This window comes from Syngnathus typhle, linkage group LG1 (assembly GCF_033458585.1).
Source record: "Syngnathus typhle isolate RoL2023-S1 ecotype Sweden linkage group LG1, RoL_Styp_1.0, whole genome shotgun sequence".
In the NCBI taxonomy this organism is placed as follows: domain Eukaryota; kingdom Metazoa; phylum Chordata; class Actinopteri; order Syngnathiformes; family Syngnathidae; genus Syngnathus; species Syngnathus typhle.
In genome coordinates, this window is record NC_083738.1 from 24,019,918 (window position 1) to 24,042,251 (window position 22,334).

The 22,334-nt window shown below is 40.5% G+C and overlaps 3 protein-coding genes across 5 annotated transcripts; 2 read left to right on the forward strand and 1 right to left on the reverse strand.

Annotated features, from left to right (window-relative positions):
• Window positions 1-155: 155 nt before the first annotated feature.
• ablim2 (actin binding LIM protein family, member 2) lies at window positions 156-11,769 on the reverse strand. Of its 2 annotated transcripts, XM_061294170.1 has the most exons (21): window positions 11,568-11,769; window positions 9,305-9,454; window positions 8,437-8,620; window positions 7,898-8,010; window positions 7,687-7,813; window positions 7,507-7,600; window positions 7,296-7,383; window positions 7,159-7,217; window positions 6,539-6,616; window positions 6,302-6,445; window positions 6,104-6,221; window positions 5,712-5,945; window positions 3,944-4,051; window positions 3,545-3,598; window positions 3,256-3,293; window positions 2,968-3,076; window positions 2,828-2,886; window positions 2,392-2,452; window positions 2,259-2,266; window positions 2,108-2,188; window positions 156-1,947 (listed from the first exon to the last, which is right to left on the reverse strand). In XM_061294170.1, the coding sequence occupies exons 1-21, from the start codon at window positions 11,581-11,583 to the stop codon at window positions 1,834-1,836; spliced, it is 2,037 nt and encodes a 678-aa protein (XP_061150154.1). In that variant the 5' UTR covers window positions 11,584-11,769; the 3' UTR covers window positions 156-1,833. The 2 variants fall into 2 exon arrangements, with proteins under 2 accessions (XP_061150154.1, XP_061150164.1); XM_061294180.1 differs by lacking the exon at window positions 5,712-5,945 and having other exon boundaries at window positions 11,568-11,761.
• Window positions 11,770-13,424: 1,655 nt separating this feature from the next.
• Window positions 13,425-17,890, forward strand: zcchc4 (zinc finger, CCHC domain containing 4). Of its 2 annotated transcripts, XM_061294309.1 has the most exons (14): window positions 13,425-13,502; window positions 13,641-13,903; window positions 13,972-14,090; window positions 14,398-14,480; window positions 14,560-14,832; window positions 15,004-15,084; window positions 15,197-15,269; window positions 15,436-15,586; window positions 15,668-15,768; window positions 16,399-16,520; window positions 16,603-16,678; window positions 17,269-17,320; window positions 17,483-17,621; window positions 17,782-17,890. In XM_061294309.1, the coding sequence occupies exons 2-14, from the start codon at window positions 13,816-13,818 to the stop codon at window positions 17,861-17,863; spliced, it is 1,440 nt and encodes a 479-aa protein (XP_061150293.1). In that variant the 5' UTR covers window positions 13,425-13,502; window positions 13,641-13,815; the 3' UTR covers window positions 17,864-17,890. The 2 variants fall into 2 exon arrangements, with proteins under 2 accessions (XP_061150293.1, XP_061150292.1); XM_061294308.1 differs by having other exon boundaries at window positions 13,438-13,903.
• A 1,349-nt stretch (window positions 17,891-19,239) lies between these two features.
• LOC133165054 (uncharacterized) lies at window positions 19,240-21,093 on the forward strand. Its single transcript, XM_061294421.1, has 6 exons — window positions 19,240-19,332; window positions 19,939-19,987; window positions 20,070-20,233; window positions 20,302-20,366; window positions 20,436-20,602; window positions 20,723-21,093. The coding sequence occupies exons 2-6, from the start codon at window positions 19,957-19,959 to the stop codon at window positions 20,992-20,994; spliced, it is 699 nt and encodes a 232-aa protein (XP_061150405.1). The 5' UTR covers window positions 19,240-19,332; window positions 19,939-19,956; the 3' UTR covers window positions 20,995-21,093.
• Window positions 21,094-22,334: the final 1,241 nt, after the last annotated feature.

Here is a 22,334-nt window from a genome sequence, read left to right on the forward strand (position 1 = left end):
ATATTTAAAATGTAGATGAACATTTTTAAACATTAAATTCAACTTTAGATTTATTTTACACTAATATAAACCTACATTCTCAAAACCAAATTTAAATCAAAACTAATAATAAATATTGTATTGGCGAAATAATTTCAGTCGACAGTTGGCCAGCATGCGGTTGGTTAAAGCACTTTAATGGCAGAGGAACATTAGAAACAGGAAACAGTTAGTGTTTTACATACAAGACGCAAAATAAACTCAATATGCATGTATGTAACTTCAAAACAAAAATAAAATCCCTTCCTTCATATCACAATACTATAAATAAGTTATGGCGAGCAGCTGATCCTTCATTTGACTTCATCGTTTCAGCAGAAAAGTATCATTATCATGCAATGACTTGTATAAATATATCCTATATTGTATATGTAGTCAGTAGTAGACGCTTACATACAGTACATCTTGCACTATTGTTGTGAGTTTTAGTTTTGCAGTATGCCATGATGCCTTCAAGCAACAAACAAAGCAGAATGAATAAATAATGCTGAAACAATCTTACATGCTACGCTATCGCTTTGGATTCATTTTGGAATCATTGCTATGACAATCGCTCAGTGCGGGATCAACAATAGAAAGAAAAGATGGTACGGTGTGTCTGAATCCAAACAACCAAGAGGTGTGTGCAAAAACACGAAAAAAAATCATCTGATGTTCCTACGAGAATTTAGCAGCAAACCACAAAAATGAATGGGAAGCGATGATAAAAAATTTCAATATTACCTGAAAAAGCTACAAACCTAAAACATTAAAGTTGTAATATTACGAGTGAAGTCGTAATAATATGAGAAAATGTTGTTATATTATGAGACTAAAACTCGACTATTACATGGACATATGTATAAAGTCGGAATATAAGAAGTCATGATTTTATGAGAAGAAAATTGTGAGATATCTGAAGATGTTGTAACTTTGATTTAACAGAAGATGAAAAGACAGAATGTTTTAAGAATAAAATCGTAACCGACGCGAAAAAGTTGTAACGTTTTGCAAGTCAAGTCAAATTAATTAGGTCATCGTAATACAAGAGAAAAAGTTGTAATATTACAACAACAATCGTATTTTCAAGAGTTTGCAAGCCCAATGATAGAAGAAAGAGTCATAAATGTATGTCAATAAAATTCTAAAATAACAAGAATAAAGTCATCAAAATGCAAGACATAAAGCGATGATATTACCAAAAAGTCATCATTTTGCAATTTAGTCATAATATAAGAATAAAGTCGTCAAAATAAAATAAATACAGTATTACAAAATGTCTTTTGTCATAAGATTAAAAATCGTCACAATAAAAAGAAGTCATAATATGATAACATTTTCTCGTAACATTGCAACCTTTGCCCTTAGCATTTTGAGAAGATCATATTCTCAACAATTTCCAGTTTTACGCGGAAAAAGAACAAAGTTGTAATATTCCGATAAAAAAATGTATTGTTGAGGGGGTTATGATATGACAAAGAAGAAAGCGTAATTTGACAAGCATAAATGTGAAGACAAAAAAGAAAAAAGATTGCAATTCCACGGGAATTAATTGGAAGAGAATGCAAGTTTGGATGCAGAAAAATAGGAAACTTTAAATGTGAATTGTAGGATTTTCTGAATTTTCAAGCTAAATGAAGGTGAGAAAACTTGAGCGTGGAAAGGAGCTGAGAGCAGATGTTTGAGTGCGAGCGGCGCTACAAGCACGGGCATGCAAACATGACTGCAGCTCATCTGGAAGCTCGCCAGTCCAACATTGCCATCGTATTGCACACACAAAGCTTTGGAGGGAGGGGGCGCGGGGGGCGTCAAATGCTAAAAAAGACGAGCCCTCTTCTTCAAGTCGTTTCTTTTCCAAAGTGCCAGACGCTCAAATTGATCCAGAGTCATTCCAAACACCTTCTGGAAGTCTTCGGGCGACAGATGTCTCTGGTCGATTGAGAAAGTCGAAGTCAGTGGCTGAGTTCGTAATGAGAAGCTTTTGAACTATTTAGGCTTTTTTTTTTTTTTTTTTTGAAGAAGATCTCTATAGTTCCTCCAAAGTCTACAAAGATCCCTTTTTGAATTGATTAGAAAATGAACCGCTCACCTCCAGTCGGGTGCGATCGATGTCTCGGGGAAGCTTCACTTTCACTCGATATGTCACCGCCAGCATTTCATAAGGATACACCTGCAGGTATTATTTTAAAATCTATTCAAATGCTCATGTCATTGTAAAATATTAATCACAGAAATCTCACCTTGTACTCTGACCAACACAAATGGGGAGGAAGAAAAGAGAATTAATATGATGAAACACACATAAAAAATGTAATTGTACTTGAAGAATGAGTAATTAAATCATCCCCACTGCAAAAAAAATAAATAAATTACCTCTCATGCCTCCCCAGCTTTGGGAGTCAGGATCCACTTCATGCTCAACCATCTCAGCAGCCTTTAGAAAAATATGTCAAATAATAATACAAAAAGACCCCCCAAAAATTTTTCATAACATTTTAGAGCACTGAATTACAATTAAATAATTGAAATAATGTGGTTGCAAAAGTGTGTACACCCCCTTGCAACTAGGAAAGTGGCTGTCAATCACATTCAAAGCAACATTTAAAGTGCCTCCAAATATAGTTCTGATGTTCTAGTAATCTAGTAGTATTTAGAATTCCCTCCACCGTGACAAAAAGACATGTCGATTTTTTCTCTCCACTTTATATTAAAACCACGCAAAATAAAGGCCTCCTTCAAATCGATGCCACTTTCAAGATAAGCACCTAACACTCTGCTGCTTTCCTTTTTTTTTTTTTTTGTCGCTCACCTTGTAGATGCCGTTCCTTCCGTAACCAGGTAAGGATGCAGATTTATAATGAGGGAAATCTGACAAAAATATTACGAAAGAGACATTTATTTTAAGTCATTTTGATGGATACCGCACTCCCCTAAAACAACCTGACTCACTTGGCCCAGAGGTATTCATTGGCAAACTGCAGGTTGACTTAGACGGGTTGTGGTCTTCTGGACCCATGTGTCCATCAATGTCGCTCTTCATGATCATCCAATTACTCCTCTAAAAATGAAGACAAAAAAAAACTAAGCCAGAATATACACAATTGACTGTATGCCCTCAAAAAATAAATATTTTGTCCTTGAAAGAAATGAGGAATATATTTGAACAAAAAAGGACATAACAGAACACTTTGAGAAAAACAAAAACTTATAACGGTAAATTGGAAACGACTCCCTCACCTTGCCATCATCGCCATCCTGCCAGGATGTTCTAGAAGCTGTGAAAGAGTCAAACATTTGGACCAAATCACAAACCGAACATAGTCATCACCTCACAACAAAGTCGAGAAGGCCTCCTGTATGATCTTAAATGTGTTGAGATGTTTTAACATTCAGCAAGTAGCTTCGTTACAGAAGACATTTCCGTTGACCCGATGCATGTAATTCTCATGCCTTTGCCAGAAATGAAGAGCAGAAAAAGTGCATGCAACACAAGAGAGGGAAGTGTTAAATACAAAGTGGACTGTACCATGCTGTTTGTAGATGGGGGGTTTTCTATAGATATTATCTTTGACCTCAGTCTCTGGAAATGGGAATAGGCAAAGAGAGGGAAATCAAATAAAAACAAGCCAACATCGGAGAGACACAGAGAGGAAGAGTGGAGACAGAGAGAGAGAGAGAGAAAGAGAGAAAGAAGCATGAGTTAGCAGTTATTTGGGGATGGGAAGCCAAAAAAAATGTGCATTGCAGAGCTTTAATCAACACCATTTTTTCCTTTTCCAAATAAAAAAAAATCACATCATCCACGCATTCCATTTGTACTAAATGTAACATAGTCGCCGGTCTGTGTCGCAGGGCAATGAGAGGTTATTTATTAAAATTAAAGCCATCAAATCAATGCACTTGATTGGAACTCTCACAGACCTACCTGGTATGTGGAAATGGCGAGGGGCAGCCACGTACGTTGATGTGGACGATGGGGATTTGCAGTCAGAGTAGGCGGATAGGCTGGGGGTACTCCGCCCACTTTCACTACCTCCAGTCAGGAACGGATGACGGGTGAGCACAAAGAGCAATTTGTCCGGTTAGTGATTGGCCGCAGTTGTGGATGTTTCTTACGAGCGATGTCTTCAACGGATGCACCACACTACATGTTCGGGGTTCTCAAATTTTTGGGGTCCACCGATTTTTTTTTTCCTCCACAACCAAAAAAAAAACATACCGTAATTTTCGGACTATAAGTCGCGTTTTTTTTTCCATAGTTTGGGTGGGGGGGTGACTTATACTCAGGAGCGACTTATATACATATATATGTTTTTTTTCACTTTTTTGGGCATTTTATGGCTGGTGCGACTTATACTCCAGTGCGACTTATAGTCCGAAAATTACGGTAATAACCTTGTAAAAATTATTTCGCGGACCTCCAAGCTACTGCTCACGGACCGTCGGTTTGAGAACCCCTTCACTCTCACAGGCAAGACTAGATGTGGAAGACCGTCACTTAGACCACAAACACACACAGCGGTGCTGTTAAAGCAACTCGGACTGCCCTCCGACTGAGACTAACAAGATCTCGCCCAACTTGTCTGTGAAATCCACCTCACACTGGAACAGCGCACGTCTACAAACACTACGTTTCATGGGTCGTGACAAAATATGATGCGGAGGAACGCAATACTGCAAAGACCCCGGAAGTGGCCACAAGCTTGTCTAGCAGGATGAGAAACCCAAACGGACCCGATGACATCACAACAACAGACGACAAAAAGCGGCTAACCGTTCCACTGTGGTGGAGGGACAGAGGAGAACCTGTGTTTTACCATTAGGGGAAGGGAAAGTGAGAGGCAAGAACATCCGAGGTACTTGTCTGAACCCTGAGAGATAATCAGGAGATTAGTAGGATGGCATGCTTCAAACAAAATTGCCATTAACAAGCGGGGTTATGTTTGACGGGAAAAAAAGACGAATCACAGCACCCCATTCAGTCCACAAGAGCCCAATTAAAATACAGACAATGGGAGGATTTGCTGGTGCTATTGATGGAACGATACTGAAAGCTAAAAAAAAAATGAGACGGCGAGCTGTTATGAAATTTTCTGCATTTACTGGTGATCTTTCCTCAATTTCTACCATATTTCTTTCGATTTTTGTCATTTTTCATAAAAATCAATCAATCAATCAATCACCTGTAAAGCTGAAGGTGACTGGATGAAAAGATCACAAATGTACTTGAGCCATGGAAGCCGTAATACAATCGGATATTTTGGGATTATTTCACTCCATAAAACAGACTATTTTGGAAATACTGTATATACTCTTTATATTCATGATTATTTTTACTATTATCACAAAAATTACACTGCAACAGTGGCATAAAAATACGTAAACATAAATCACCTCATTTTAACAAGCACCTTAGCCTTTTCTTAGAATACGTATTAAAATATGAATTTGATTCTTTATCATTATTTCCTCATCCATTTGTAATAATAAATGCCGCACTGGAAAAAAAATCCTTTAGTTCCATTGAATTTACTTAATTCAGACTTAATTTGTTATTTGCGCATCATTAAAATGTGCTCAACTGAATATCATATTCATTTCGTGAAACCGAAAGTTAAGTACTTTTTTCATTGTCCATCCCTCCAGCAAATAGTCCATCATCTGCATAAAACGTGGCCTCGATGGAGGGATACCTCGGAAGTAAGGGATGAAGTTGTGCTGCTGCAGCATGGACAACGTGGTGGGGTTCAGGTGTAATGACACACCTCGACCTCCAGGCCACAGGGTGGTGCTAGCAGCAGCGCTACACCCTTCAGTCCCCTGCGAATGGCGCACGGGGAGGGAAGGGGAAGCCCCGGCCAAGCTGGAGGTGAGCTTGACGCCACCCGAGAAGAACCCGGGTGTACCCGGGCAATCTACTTCAGGTCCTGAATGTCAAATATCGAGTCACAGAATGAGGAAAACGCAAAAAAAAAGGATGAAGATCACAAAGTGAGCCCTGTTTATCGCGGGAGATAGAAAAGCACCAAAAATTGGATCGCTGCATACACAACGGATGATTTTAAAAGATAGTCAAAGGTAGTACCGGGTCGGCTGTTGTTCTGAGGGGACCGGGACGGAGTGTAACGTCCGTAACCCCCCAAAGAGCTGTTGGAACTGGGACTGGAGGGCCTATGATGACTCGGTGACTTCTCCCCATCACCCTGCATGCGCAAAACGAATCGGGAATCAACATTTTGCGATGTAGCGGAACCCAAATACCCGACACCAGACTCCAGTCTACCTCGCTGTAGGGCCTGTCTTCAGACGTGTAGCTGACATAGGGCGAGTACGAGAGCATGTCTGGTCGGTCTATGTTGTAGATGGCTTTGGTTTTCGGAAGCGCTGCCAGGTCCTTGTAGTCCAGCAGCTCTTCTCCAAGTTTGGCCTGGGGATGACCCCAACCCGAAAAAAAACATAACGGCAATGAGTGAATCGTTAACAGCTGAAGAGTCGAGTCGAGTTTCCAGAAATGTCTTACAAAAATGACTCTGTTGGGAGAGCCTGAGGCACTGGACGCCGGGACGGATGTGATGCTCTCGGACGAAGTACGAGTCACCTGGAACAGTTAGGGGAGTATTTTTACTTCCTTTTCATTGATGAGTACGTTTTTCTAAATTCAGGTCATTTTTCGAGCAAGTTTGTTAATATTTTTAGAAAATGCTTTGTACCCCAATATATTTGACAGTAATGCTTAAATAAATAAATTTAAAATGAATCCCAAAACTCACTTATTAACAGACAAAGACAAAAATGATAAACTTTTTCTACCATAATAATCGTCATTTCTGTTAATGTAAAATGTAGTTTCAGTTATTTAGGGGGGTTTTGTTAAAAGCATTTTTATTGGATTTTGTTAACAGAAATGCATTTTGAGTTTGAATTTTTTTTTTTTACATACATTTTCATAACCCGTAATGGCCTTGCCTGGAATATATGCAGTCTGCGTTGCATTATTTTTCGCACCAATTCAAAAATGGTGGCCGGCCCTCAACATTGTGTGCCAATTAATCGACTTACATTTGTGGCAGTGTTCCCCAATCAATTGTTTTAATACCGACATATACCCGACTTTTTTTAACGGTAGCATGGCCCTCTTACCTTAGTCTTCTCTTCCTGCTTGGCTGCTTGTCTACATGGGGGATGCCAGATTGAAGATCCTACACAAAAGCGACAAGTTTTTAGTCTTTGCTGACAACCGCCCGCCTACGTTGGAGGACAAATGATTTTGGATCTACCTTGGAGGTACATCTCTTCTCCTTCTGCAAACGTCTGCTCACAACGGGCACAGCGGGCACATGACGGGTGATAGTGCTTCTCCCCGGCCTGTTGAGCAACAAAACAAAACAAGTTTAGACTTTAGAATTGCCACCTGACCACTAGGTGGCGCCAAAGAGTTGCCTTCAGTAAGCAAGTTTGTGTAGGTGATTGGCAATAACACAGTTTTACCTCGAGGACTTTTCCGGTAATATACTTCTTGCAGCTCTCGCACTGGATGCCGAACATGGCGTGATAGTCCATCTCGCAAAAGGGGATCCCGTCCCTGGAAAAAAAACAGGAAGGAGCTCGTTTGAAAGAAAAAAAATATATATATATCATCAAGGCAGCGGCTGCCGTCGGAGGACTCACTTGCTAATGTACTCGGCATTGAGGACCTTGTTGCACACTTTGCACTTGAAGCAGCCCAGATGCCAGTGCTTGTCCAGGGCTACCAGGGACTGTTCGTTTTTAAACTCTTTCCCGCAGCCGCAGCAGTCTAGATGGCGGAGGAGAGCGGCGGATCCAGTTGGCTTTCGATATATACAGAAACATTTGACGGTGTCATGAAGGCATTACTGACTGTGGACAGCCTGGATGGGTGCAGGGCTGTTCGCAGGAAGCGGTTGGGTACAGTTTTGGCAGACGCACTCCTTCCCGTTAAAAGTCACACGGTCACCAGCCGGAAATGGCTGCCTGCAAGATAAATCCATCGATGATAACGCGGCAACTTGAGAACATTAAAGCACACAATCACATTGAAAGTCAAACAAGATCGGTTTTTATTCTATGGCAAGAGAGGAGACAGCTTGCGCAAAATAAAGAATACGTCAAAGCTAAATTCGACTATGAAACTTTTTTCGTGCCCCACGTTGAAAGACAGCTTGAGAAAAATACGGAATCATATGCTTTGTAATTCCACCTATGTTGCAGATTTTGTAAGAGAGGAGACATCTTGAAAAAAAACAACTAAAGACATCAGCTTGGCAACGTTCATGGAATCTGCTAAATTCACTCCCGACTGCAGTTGATTTGGAATTCAATACGACTCAAAACTTAAAGATATCACATAAAGATATCGGCCGAACTATGCAGAGTGTTTCGATTTTTCTGGTTCCTTACTTGCAAGCGGCGCAAACAAAGCATCGCGGGTGGTAGGTCTTGCCAAGGGCGGACACCACCTCTCCTTCGATGAAGTCCTGGCAGCTGAAGCAGCGCGTCCCGTACAGCCGCTGGTAGTCCAGCGTGCACATGTACTCGCCCTGTCGCAGGAAGAAGCCCCCGTTGGCCAGTTCGCATCCGCATACTGGACGGGACCAAACCACAAACAGCTCCATCAATCGCACGGTAAGAAAAGCTTCCTCGACAATAGTTCCAATGGCAACCGGTAGGTGGGAGTTGGTTTTTCTTTTTTTTCGACTTAAGTAAGCTTTTCATGTTGAGCTCCAAGCTGAAGCATTTTGCACAAACATGGATGCCAACTTGCAGTAATGTGTGAAGCTTTGTTGGGACTTTTTGCAAGAATGTGAGAGGTATGCACTCCAAAGTCTCACAGTCCAGTTACTTGATATCTCGAATAGACGCTGGGTAGCTCCTATGCTGCTTTTATATGATGATAAGAATTAAGCCTCCAGTTATATTGCAGGTCATTGTGATCCATTATAACATTTCTAGCCTGTTCAATTTGTATTGGTAATTTTGAGGAATTTATTTCTTGGTTCTGACATTTTTTTGCATAACAGGTCAAAGTGACCCTGGACTATGATTAGTGTTCCTAAAAATACGATGTCATGGGAGGAGTTAAAAAAAATAGACATTAATGTAAGCAATAATTGTTATGGCTATAACCTTAAAAGCTCTTTGCTCAATGTTTGAGTTTCTAACTACATCCTTAAAATTCAGAAATTGAAGAGCTGGTGTGTTCATCTTCCGGCCTGAGTGTTTGCGTTGACTGTAACTTAAAAGTTGAGGACTAACGAGTGAGTCGCACCTTTACAAACGAAGCACTTGATGTGGAAGTGTTTATTTTGGACTCGCAGGGCCTCCCCTTTGCAAGGCTTCCCGCAGTTCTGGCAGGGGACGGGGCCTCGCCCCGTTTTCTGCTGTGCCGTAGGGCTTTGCACAGCCTGTTGCTGAATCACTATAGGGCAGAACACACACACACAAACACACACAGAGAAGGAAGTGAAGAATTTGTATGAGGGAATGCATAATTGACATGATTAGAGCTCCTGTTTCTCTTCTTCGGTGAGTGACCTTTGTAAGGAACAGGCCTAAAGGCTTAATTGCCTTTATTTCAAGAGAAAACTGTCACGTCAGCAAACCGGTTTCATCCCCGCCTCGGTAGTGTACATAGCCCGGAGATTTAAGTTCACTTGTGAATCGAGACTAGCTCCTGATGTAGAAAAGGGATTTCTTTGTCTTTAGACGTGGTGAAGCAGCATGTGGTTCATTGCTCAAGGTCATATGGGTACGCTCCGAGAAAAAAAGATTTGGTCTGGAATTTTTATTTATGAAAAATATACATGTTCATACATCTTGTGAAAAATAATTTTACATTTTTTAATTTGAATTTAGTTGATTTTTAATTAGATTTTTCTAAACTCACGCATGAGCTCATGTGTTGGCCCACCCAAGGACTATACCATAAATCCCCTTTTAAAGGTGCCAAGCTATACTGTATGCCCCCGTCTAAAAATAGGATACCCCATAATACTCGACAGCATTCTTGTTGCTGAAGGGTCGCATTTGGAGGTGCGGCCCAATGCTCACATTACCACAGAGGGCAACTTTGACTTGACTTTGCTGTCTAAAGAAGCAATGCCACTCTGTCCGTTAATTAACATTTTTATTATTTCTGGAAAAAAACAGAAGGTCCTGAAATGGTTGCTTTGTGTGTCTTGAATTTTATTTGTGGTTCTGGGCAAAACCCTGTGTTGATCGTGTGGCCCGGAATTTATCTTTTAAAAGGATCTCGGACTTGTGCTAGAAGTGTCATATCGGTGCCATGTCTTTCGGGGTCCGCGTCAACGTGATGCGCAAACTCAGCTGACTATCTGTGACTTATTTTTATTTCTAGACTCTTTGGTTATAATCACACCTATTATGCAACTCGCCTCTAACCCTCAAGCATCTGGATTTTAGCCTGTTTTACTTCTGCCCCCCCATGACTGTGCAGCAACCAATCGGGTCACGTTCACATGTGCTAACAACTCCTTCACCATGCCAGCATATTGAAATAATAGTTAAATGTGATTGATGGATTGATGTCGTGTTTGTGTGAATTTCCCACAGTGCCGGTGCTTGCATGGAAAGAGGAGCTCAGAACATTCTGAAAATCTCCCATGGCTTGAAAATTGTTGACAAGAAATTGTGAATACAAAGGATGCTTAAATCTCAAAGTGGCAGGTATGAGTCACAAAAAAAGCCTTGTGCATTGTCGTCAATTCTTTAAGCAGATCTGCTGTACTGCCGAAACACAAGCCGAGCAGGTTTAACAAGGACGAGTGCCGAGTAAATTAAAAAAGAAATAAGCTCATATATTTGTTTTGAAAACATTTCAAAATGATGTAAATAATTGTAACTTGCTTTGAAATATAAACATCAATATCTAATAGTTTGGAGAGTACAATCTTATTATTGTTATTGTATATTTGAAAATCTAACCCTAATCCGATCCATGATACATTATTTCATAAGAATTTATGGAAAATAAAAGAAATTAAATATGTGCCATAATAATTACTAGACAAATATGATATTTATCAAAATGTTCTATTAAAATGTGTGATTTTTATTTGGGGAGAACATGTGGAGATAACCAATGACAATAATATTGAATAATTCCAACAATTAAACAAAATGAGAAAAACGGTTAAATAATTAATATACGAAAGCTAAAAACAACAAATTTTCTTGTAATAAATGTGAATACAAATAATTCTAAACCATAAATCCAAAGCATTCAGATTTTTCCCACTCAATTGTTTACAAATATTTTGTAAATATTCAATACCGACGCTAATCATTCCTAATAAAACAGAATAAACAGTTTTAGACACAAAAGATGTTACGATTCAAATGATTATCATCATCCATGAAATGCTCCATCTGTAAAGCAGACATGCTCAAGTCTGAAGTTGTTCTCCACACACTTATATAACCGGAAGAAGCTCATCCTGCTGCTGGTGCTTCACCAAAACAGCCCAATATGTTTTTTGTCTTCTCTCATGGAACAGCACGCTCGTTCCTACCTGTTTCTTCTGGCATCGCAACGGATGAAGTCCTTTTTTTGTGTGTGTGTGCACGATATCCAAGCAAGCTTTTCAGAGCTCCTGGATCGTCAGCTATGCGGCAGTGGTGTAATAATAAATGAGAGTGTGCCTTCTATCCCCAGCTCTGGAATGAGCTGCAGGTCATGTGACTTTCTCGCTCCCTCTCCCTCTGTGTTATTCCGGACATGTGGTATAAATAGAAGCATATGGCGCGCAAAGAGAATGACACAAGGTGGGTGGGGGGAAATGTTTTTCCTATTGGGGTGGGGGCATTATGGTCTCCTAAAAATGGGGTTCTCAAACTTCTTGAGTCCAGGGACTTCCTAGAAGGGTAATATGTTTCCAAGAATCCAGTCCTAATGCCAAATAAACATAACTACAACGTGTATGCTGTAGGGAAAAAAAAAGGTTTCCTCAGAGAAAATTTGAACATTATGAAATTGAAGTTGTAATGCCATGGGAACAAAAACCTATTTTTCCAAGATTAGGTCAGAACATGACGTTAATAAAAATAAATCCCTTAAAATGACAAACAAACAGCTTAACATTTAACACCATACAAAAACCAGACCAAACACCTTAAAATGGGCTAGTTCAAAGAAATATGAGTAGTTTGGGGTATACAATGTGCCATCTTTAGTGGCAAGTGTAGAGCCCAGTGGTTGGCACCAGGGTGCGGAATTTGGATTGTGGGGAAATCAAACACCTTGACAACAGCTGGATTGTCATACTCTGTCTGGGGATGGTTGCTGTTAGAGACACAATCCGCCACCTGCAGTGGCAACCCCACACCTCAGTCTGGGGAGTGTTGCTCAATGGTTGTTACTGTTGGGGGTGCCATACGCCACTTGCAGCAGAAACCCCTGAACCCTCAAAGATGGACAATTAGGAAAAAAGCTTGGATTGTACGGGGACCAACACATTGACAGGGATAAATCTGTTGTACTTTGTCTTGGGATGTTTGCTGGGTGTGCCTTCCTGCTGGGGTCATCATCCGCAGTGGCAACATCAGAACCCCACAAAATACTCCAATAATAAATAAATAGGTTGAATTCAGGGGGGAACAAACCCCTAGGACAGGAGCTTAATTGCAGCACCGATGGTAGTCATTTAATTTTCTGCCATTATAATGGTTGCAGAAGACCAATAATTCAAAAATGATGAGCTAGCACCAATCAAAATATCTTACCAGTGCTGCTCATGATGTCAGTCAGATGATGCGCTGTGAATAAAGAGCCTCTCCTCACCAGTCCAGCAGCTGAATGATGCCAGCAGCTGCGGTGCGCCGCCCACTAGCCACTAGCCACCTTACGTGGGTGCGTGGGGGAGTTCTTCGTTGGGAGGGCCCCACGGACAGGCCCGGTGGCTCCTGGTTTGATGTTACTGATATATTGGGGCCGCAGACACTGCGGCAACGCCTCTCCAAACGCAGACAAGCTTGGGCGTGGACGCACTTTGCAAAACAATCCACTAGAAGAAACAAATAGAAGTCCACAAGTTTCCTTGGTGCACTCCCAAAATAAAAGCATATTATTATGTATTCGTTATCGAATAAAGCCACCTACCAAAACGTTGAATTTTCCTAATCAAATAAATTTAATGTATGGTTAACCTCGAATATCGACAAATGATAGAGGAATTCAAATCATTTTCTCTATGTCTCTCTCTCTAGGTCTTAATTTTTACGCTGAAAGGATACTTCCTCAATTATCTTAACGGAATAGCGTTTAAGTGACATCTTACACTGACGCATTCGGCGCTGCACTGCATGGGAATTGTAGTCCCCGAGAGAAAGCAACCCCGCTTACTTTGCTGGGCGCCCGGCATGTTTGGACTACAAGCTTGAGGGAACGACACGAACTGTCCTGAAAGAAAAGAGAGAGCAGACGCAAACCGCAGGAGCTAAGAACAAACGTACGCTAAGTCATGTGACTTACTCACTACCAACTGTACATTAATGTCGTGATACATTTTTTTACAACCTATAATTTTCAGTCTGTTGCTTATTTAATGTCACGTTTTTTTTTTTTAACTGTACGTTTAATAAGACAGGGGGCGTATCCGAAAGGTCTTTTCTGCTCACGTGATACATGACTGTCCAATTACGCAAAAGGCCACGCCTTTCAAACCGAAACTCAGCTCTACACTCATCTACGTCCAGATGAGTCCGCACGTTTAATCTTTTTATTATCGAAATATTATAAGTTAATATTTACACGTTTACCACATGGATACAGCCTCGCTCGACGACGGCTGTTTGGGATACGAGGTTATTCTCAGGGATGACGACACATCAACGCCACGATGCCCACATGGTAAACATGAAATCAGACCCAGCTAATCGATCATGATCGTTGCGATATCATTTCCATCTCGTTTGCAGGACCGACTTTGTTATTTGAAAAAGTTGGGAAACAAGGCGAGGAAGGAAAAAGGTTTTACGCGTGCTCGGCTTGCAGAGACCGAAAAGACTGCAACTTTTTCCAGCGGGAGGACGAAAAGGTAATCATTTGGCAGAAATGTATCAACATCCATCCATCACGCATCCATCCAGCTTCCGAACCGCTTACCCTCATGAAAGTCGCGGGTGTGCAGGAGCCTTTCCCACCTGTCTTATTTTTGACTTGTCCAGCTATATGCGAGCGATGTATTGTGACCAATCAAAATTTCTTCCAGTAGATGTTTATATAACTTATAAAAGTTAATCTGATGTAATGTTTTCCTTTTCCTATACAAATGCAAAACACAGGCATATGTTTAAGAAGGTAATCGCTGCAGGTTTTCAGTGACTAATCTGGTTGGTTTCAAGGTGTCGGAAACCCGAAAGTTGGCCAGGGAGGTGGAGAACAAAAGGGGGAGGCCCCCATTCAGCCAGCAGCAATACAGCGCAAGGTAAGAGGCAATTATAAAACTTAAATCAAATGTTATTTTGTACCCCATGGCTGTGAAATGTACATGATCACCCCTGCAGGTTACACCAGTTTGTCTCCCTTCCACCTGATGAAAAGACGTTCTGTCAAGATTGCCAGCTCCTCCTCCTCGCGAAGGAGACGGGTACGCACGCCGCCCATGCGTGCATCCCCGTGACAGCCACCCAGTTGCGGCAGCCCAGCAGGTTACTGCTTCCCTTGGACAACAAAAAGAGCAATGCACAGTATCTGTTTACTGAGCGCACCACCCGCTTTCTGCTGGGCACCCTGGTTGCCCAGGGTTTCAACAAGGTGTTGTGCGTAGGCACGCCCAGGTAAGCCTTAATACCAACACAGAATATGCATGTGAGGGATAGGTATTATTTCTATTCACTTGGCATTGGCATGTGACTTTGAATGCATGTGGATTTAAAAGATGGGTCTAATCTGATGATTGACGTGGGAGGCAACCAATGAGAAAACTCCAGGATTTTTTTCCTTTCCAGACTCCACGAGCTGATTAAATCGGAATACCCGCGTGGGAAGGCGAACCCAATAAAAAGCCTTTTGCTGGACATCGACTTCAGGTCAGCTTATACATTCTCTTCGGAAAAATGTGCCGCATTGTCAACTTTGGAAAGTGGTGTGGTGGTGTTCTACGTATGACAAAAAAAATCTTCTATGCCCTTTCCGTCTCAGATACGCCCAGTTCTACGGCCAAGATGAGTTTTGCCATTACAATATGTTCAACCATCACTTCTTTGATAGTGAGGTAATTAATGACGTAGCGCTGAAAGTCAATATACATCAATATCCCAAATGCAAGTTTCACTGAAGTGTAATATCGTTGGCAAAATGCGGTAGTATCATATTACAATTCCCACCAATCGGTATCATAATTTAATTGCAATATGGATAATTAGTATGCTCGTTATAAGGCCTCAAGCGCAGTGATCCAGGCCTTTCTCAGAGAGTCAAAAGGAGAGAAGGTGGTGATGGTGGCTGACCCCCCGTTCGGGGGTCTGGTGAAACCGCTGGCCAACAGCTTCTCTCGGATCTCGCAGGCATGGGCGAATCAGCAAAACTCTGGTTAGTAATTTTTATTCAGCATCCAGAACATTCTGATGCGGGGGAATTTATGGTAACTCATTTTCATTTCTGTGCATGTAGACCGCAGTTGTGTTGACATGCCCATGATATGGATCTTTCCGTATTTCTTTGAACCTCGTATTCTCGGCTGCTTCCCTTCGTTCACTATGCTGGACTACCAGGTAAGAGCCCCTATTGCAGGTATGTGTTTTGCTGCCCTCTTGTGGCATATTGGCGCCAAGCAGGGTCATAATGGTTTTGGAGTTTTCATTGCAGTTAGGCTTAATTTATTTTTTAGAGCAAGTTAGTCAATTTTTAGTCAGATTGATTTTATTTTTTACATATATGTATTTGTCAAGTACAAGATAAATAAGAGTCACTAAATATTGGGTAATAAAGTAAACTGCAATTCTCCAACAACTGTTTGACCTTCCTTTTTCTGTACGGATGTACAGAAATAAATTTAAAAGAACCCTAAAAGCTCATGTATGAAAGTAAGACAAAAACAATGGATATTTTTTGACTTCAGTAAGTTTTCATTTTTTTACAGGATTTTCATTTTCACATTTGTTTTTTTCATTAACAAAAATGGTTTAATGTTAATGTTTAATTTTCGTTAACTATAGTTAACCTTGAATCTAGAAGTTCATTTTTTATTTCTAATTTACTTTCATTAACAGTGCTTCAAATACTGCACATTACTAGCCATGTTGTCCTTGCAATTTGTTTTTTACGCGTTCAAATATTTACAATGTGTTTCATTCTTGTCATATTCCATTTTGAAGGATTTTTTTTTGGGCTTGTTTCCCCAGGTGGACTACGACAACCATTCCCTGTACAAGCACGGGAAGACAGGAAGGAAGCAGTCCCCAGTTCGACTGTTCACCAACATCACTCCTGCTAAAATTGTCCTACCCCTGGAGGAGGGTTACAAGTAATGCTATAAACGCCAAAAAGTTAGACAAAAAAAACCGAAACGTTTTTGCCACCTGAGACCATGCTTTACCCCCCATTAGATTTTGCACCATTTGCGAGCGATACGTGTGGTCCCTCAACAAGCACTGTACCAAATGCAACGTCTGCCCATCCAAGGTAAATGCCGAGAGGCATGAGGAAAAATGTTTTGCCAAATATTAAAATTACAATATATGAGTAAAATGCCAATGTTACTTAGATATTGGTTTAATGTTAGAATAAAATATTAATTTAAACCAAATGAGGGGGAAATGCCCGGTTACAAAGCAAATTTAAAGTTGTAATTTTAATTGAATAGTCAGAAAAGTAGGAGACAAAAAAGATGTGATTAGAGAATAGAATTTTACGAAATAAAGTTGTCACAAAAATAAACAAGGAGGAAAATACGAGGAAAAAGATGTGACTAGGACAAAAAAATATTATTATTTTTTTTGTTTATGAAGAAAGGCCATGATTAAAATGAAAATGAGGAATACGTTTTACACGAATGAGAAAAAGAAAATCGCAATTAAATCTACTTTTACTAGAACACCAAGTTTTACTTTTACAAGCGTAGTACAAGAAAACAAATAGCAATGTTACAATGAATTCTCATGACGGGATTAAAATATATATATTTTTTAAATGTGGCAATATAAGTTTAATTGGCCAGCAATGTTGTCAGAACTAATTCCAGTTGAGCATTTTTTTCCACCCTCAATTTACAGGATGGTCGGCTGTGGAAACACTGCTCTGTATGTGAGCGATGTGTGAAACCATGTAAGTGAACATTTTACACTATATTGGGGCTTCCATTTTTTTTAATCAAAAATCGTACGATTGTAATGGAATGGATTTCCATGTGGAAAAAAAAAAGTTTAAAATCTAACCAAATAGTCATTTGTCTATCTTTAACAAACTTTCTCTCCAACCCTCCTGAAGCATGGCAACACTGTCAATCATGTGGCCGCTGTGCCCTTCCGGACCACCCGTGTGACCAAAGCCAAGGTGAGGTGGGTTGTTACAACTGTGCAAGCCTGGGGCACAAACGGAAAGCTTGTCCTCGAAAACACGTCAGCAGGCAAGTACAAATGAAATTCTCAAATTCTAATGTTACTATGGTGTCAACTTTTTAATAAAGCACACTACATTTATTGAGTACAGTTCCTTGATACTCAAATTCTATGTGCATTTTTTACCATTTTGGAATTGATTCTTGACTTTTAATTTGCATTCCACAGTCATGGGTCCACTTCCAAGAGAAGACGAATCATCAAGACCAAACGGCAAAAAGAAAAGAAAAAAAAGAAAACATTTAATTAGGAATAAAAAAGATATGGAGAAAAAAAAGTTCCACTTTGTCAAGTTGTCTTTCCAAATTAAGTTACACACACACACACACACACGCACACACACACACACACACACACACTATATATATATATATATATATATATATAACTTTGAGGCAGAGTCACAACTGGGGGTGACCCAAAATATTGATACAGTATTGTGACGTATCATAATTTCACTTCACATTCCTCCCACGCGTCGTTATATCTGCCCAAATTGTTATGAAAACACTTAAGCTGGCGGATTGCGAGTGAACCGGTGGAACTTGTGGCTAACAAAATAAACTGCGTCAAATGACAGAAATGAAACGTCGCCTTTTTCAGCTTTATGTAAGATAAATCAATGGACACAGACACAGAATGGACACAGCCCAATAATAACTTCAACCAATAATAACTTGTCATATATATTGGTCTGTGTCCATTCTATTATTATTGGTTCATTTAAAATAAATCCATCTTGCATAACGCTGAAATAGGCGGCTTCACTTCTGTTATTTGACGCAGTTTATTTTGGTAGCTACAAGTTCCACCGGTTCATTCGCAATCCGCCAGCTTAAATGTTTTCAAAACAATCTGTGCAGATATATCAACTGCTAATGTGAAGTGAAATTATGATACGTCACAATATCCATTTTCCGTACCGCTCAATCAGCATGTTTTTGGGAAGTGGGAGGAAACTGGAGTGCCCGGAGAAAACCCACACAGGCACGAGGAGAACATGCAAACACAGAGTTGTGGAATCGAACCCGTACCCTCTGAACTCTGAGGGGGACGTGCTAACCACTGCATCACCATGCCATATGTATGTATGTGTGTGTGTGTGTGTGTGTGTGTGTATGTATACACACACACACACATACGTATGGAGAGAGAGAGATAGGTTGATGTTGAGTTTTCAAAATCTAAAATTAGAGATGCGAATAATTCTCTGACAATAATTCTCACTTGATTCTAACCAACCGATACAAATAATATCATCATGACGTATCCAATCAGTAAGGTCTTACTGCCATGCAGCAAGTCCAAACCAGAGTTCTTTTTCAGAAGCAATCTGTTCATTCGTTATATTTTCATTGTTGTCACGTGTCATGTTCAAACCTCTTTCTGGCATGAGCTTATGACAGCAAATAGACTCCTCATCTAAATGGCATTTAGATTGAAAGGTGATTTCAAGGAGTTGTTTTAAATTTTATTGTCTAACAAAAGGTAGAGATGAATCCACAGTGCAGCGAGCCAAAATGCTGTCAAGTTGAGGACCGCATATTGTTGGTGGATTAAGAGTGACATTTCTGAAAGATGTCTCATGGCCACCCCATAACTTGATAAAAGGATCCATGTCCAAAAGGTGAACCTCAAAAGGACGACGGAGTTTGTGGCATCTTCAATCTCTACAAGATTCATTACGAGAAGGACTCTTCTGACTTTCTTCCAATTGGGGTAAATCGAGCTTTTAGTTTTTCAGTGTGGAAGAACCAATTAGCGTGCATGTACCATTGGAATGTGTTAAATATTTTATGTTCCATGAAAGAATGGGACATTTGTTGATTTGATTGGAAACATCACGTACTTGTTTCAATATATTATTCATACCAAAAAATGAGTACTTTTTTTTTATTTTTACAATTTATGTACGTATACCATTTGTAAATTATGTTATTTGAGAAAAATCATATAATAATATAATTTCTTTTTTGCTAACTAAAATTTGGAAAAAGACTTTAGGTGTGAAAGATTTTTGTACACTGAGATTTTTTTTTAAACGACTTGTTTTAAGATTTTTTGTGTATCTCGTGGTCAAGATTTTTTTCAGTGCTAATTTTAGAAATGAATTTTCTTTTATTGAGTCTTTGATATCACTTTGAAATTTTGTGAGGAAATCTTAAGTTTTTATGAGAATATTCATCATATATTGAGATTTTAAATGACTATTTGTAAATTAGAGAAAAATCTTTAGATTGAAATAAATATCTGATTTTAATGAATAATTCTTTCTTGCTGCTTGCTACTGTTTAGAAGTAAATCTGCTTAAAACCAATTCAACAGGTACAGGGAGGAGACACTATGGGTGCCGGGACTATTGCAGTCCTTCTTGGTGAGAAAAAAAAACGTTCAATCCTTGGGTGACAAACGAATGTTTTGTTTTCAGAAGTATAACTGTGACTTTCAATACATAGGGACAGTGGCATTTGGCATTTCTGTTGGCGGATATGTTGAAACTGAAATAGGAACAACTGTCGACGTGTCTCTTGTGATGACGCTGGAGGAACATTTTGTGGACGAGTTGAATAATCGCAGCAGTGAACAATACAAGCGTCTTGAAGCACAAGTGGTGGCAATGGTGCGTATGATCTGAAAATGAACTCCTTTTATGAATTCTTAATGACTAAACTTTAATTCTTCTTACAGTGCAACTTCATTTACACCAAAGTATATAGGACTAATTTTATCAACACCATCTTGATTGGATTCAGGTAAAATTTCATAGATAATTCCATCAAGTGAACATTTCAAATAATTAACATTTCTGTTCCAATTTTAAGCCCTCAAATGGGAAACACGCGAGTGGAAGTGGTACTCAACTTCTGCAATGCATCAAATGATCAAATCCCACCAGATGACGAAGTTGTAAATGAATTGGTAAATGTTGTGAACAGTACCAGCAACCCTTTCAAGTTCACTGTCGCTCCAGAATCAATTGCAGTAATTTGTAAGCAATATATATTTTTTATTATTTCATGTATTCCTATTAAATTATTTCATGTATTCTAAGTCCTCACCAGAATCACAAGTAACAAATTATGATAAATAAATGACTTCCAAAATACAGCAACCGTATCGACGACCACCCAAGAACCAACGTCGTCCCTCGGCTCAACGCCGTCCGCCAATGACTCGCCAACGACACAAGGGGCGACGACTGCCGTCCCAGTTGCCCCACCGGCTGTGTTTGTCGAAGCCATTTTGTTGGAGCCTTTTGTGGAAGAACTGAACAATCGCAGCAGCCAACCATTCGAGCAACTCGAAGCACAAGTGGTATCAGCGGTGCGTACAAGCGTACAAGCAACATCTAGCTATCCCCATTTACTCTGTACTCACTAAAGAAGATACTGTGGTGTTCTAAAAAATGGATTCCTTCTACAGTGTGACTCGATCTTCTTCCAAGAGTTTGGTGCCATTTTCTTTGGCACTTTTGTCATTGGATTTCGGTAAGACTCCAAAGATCAGATAGACCACAGAGCACGTACGTACTACATGTCGCGCAATTGAAACGTACCAATTTGGACATTCAAGGCCACGGATGGGAAACACGCAAGTCGACGTGGAGCTGCGGTTCATCAATTCGGTACCGGCCGAAGCAATACCAGAACCCGATGCGGTCGTGGAAGTATTGGTAGAAGCTGTGACGAGTCCCAACAACACCTTCAACCTCCCTCTGGATCCAGACTCGATTGCAGTCAGTTGTAAGTAACCAAATGATTCAGATCCGCATTCAGGTCCACTTCCGTCCGTCCGTGTTCCTCAGTACCCCGCGGGGCCTGGTTTGTTCAGCGACTGACTTCTGCTTGCCTGGCTCATTTCTAACTTGGAGAGCCATTTTCTCGACTGATTTGTCTTTGTCAGACAGACAGAACGATGCATTTTTCCAACTGATCTATGACTTCCAAAATACAGCAACCGTATCGACGACCACCCAAGAACCAACGTCGTCCCTCGGCTCAACGCCGTCCGCCAATGACTCGCCAACGACACAAGGGGCGACGACTGCCGTCCCAGTTGCCCCACCGGCTGTGTTTGTCGAAGCCATTTTGTTGGAGCCTTTTGTGGAAGAACTGAACAATCGCAGCAGCCAACCATTCGAGCAACTCGAAGCACAAGTGGTATCAGCGGTGCGTACAAGCGTACAAGCAACATCTAGCTATCCCCATTTACTCTGTACTCACTAAAGAAGATACTGTGGTGTTCTAAAAAATGGATTCCTTCTACAGTGTGACTCGATCTTCTTCCAAGAGTTTGGTGCCATTTTCTTTGGCACTTTTGTCATTGGATTTCGGTAAGACTCCAAAGATCAGATAGACCACAGAGCACGTACGTACTACATGTTGCGCAATTGAAACGTACCAATTTGGACATTCAAGGCCACGGATGGGAAACACGCAAGTCGACGTGGAGCTGCGGTTCATCAATTCGGTACCGGCCGAAGCAATACCAGAACCCGATGCGGTCGTGGAAGTATTGGTAGAAGCTGTGACGAGTCCCAACAACACCTTCAACCTCCCTCTGGATCCAGACTCGATTGCAGTCAGTTGTAAGTAACCGAATGATTCAGATCCGCATTCAGGTCCACTTCCGTCCGTCCGTGTTCCTCAGTACCCCGCGGGGCCTGGTTTGTTCAGCGACTGACTTCTGCTTGCCTGGCTCATTTCTAACTTGGAGAGCCA

Bases quoted from the DNA above. Each gene is read 5' to 3' on its own strand.
- ablim2 (XM_061294170.1), bottom strand. The intron at 5,946-6,103 runs GTACTACCTTTG...TTTGACATTCAG, and splicing joins TCAGAACAACAGCCGACCCG to GACCTGAAGTAGATTGCCCG. The intron at 3,599-3,943 runs GTAGGTCTGTGA...TCCCATTTCCAG, and splicing joins TCGCCATTTCCACATACCAG to AGACTGAGGTCAAAGATAAT.
- LOC133165054 (XM_061294421.1), top strand. From the start codon at position 19,957: ATGGGTGCCGGGACTATTGCAGTCCTTCTTG. The intron at 19,988-20,069 runs GTGAGAAAAAAA...TTCAATACATAG, and splicing joins GACTATTGCAGTCCTTCTTG to GGACAGTGGCATTTGGCATT. The intron at 20,234-20,301 runs GTGCGTATGATC...TTCTTCTTACAG, and splicing joins AAGCACAAGTGGTGGCAATG to TGCAACTTCATTTACACCAA.
- zcchc4 (XM_061294309.1), top strand. From the start codon at position 13,816: ATGGATACAGCCTCGCTCGACGACGGCTGTTTGGGATACGAGGTTATT. The intron at 14,833-15,003 runs GTAAGCCTTAAT...TTTCCTTTCCAG, and splicing joins TTGTGCGTAGGCACGCCCAG to ACTCCACGAGCTGATTAAAT. The intron at 16,679-17,268 runs GTAAATGCCGAG...CTCAATTTACAG, and splicing joins GCAACGTCTGCCCATCCAAG to GATGGTCGGCTGTGGAAACA.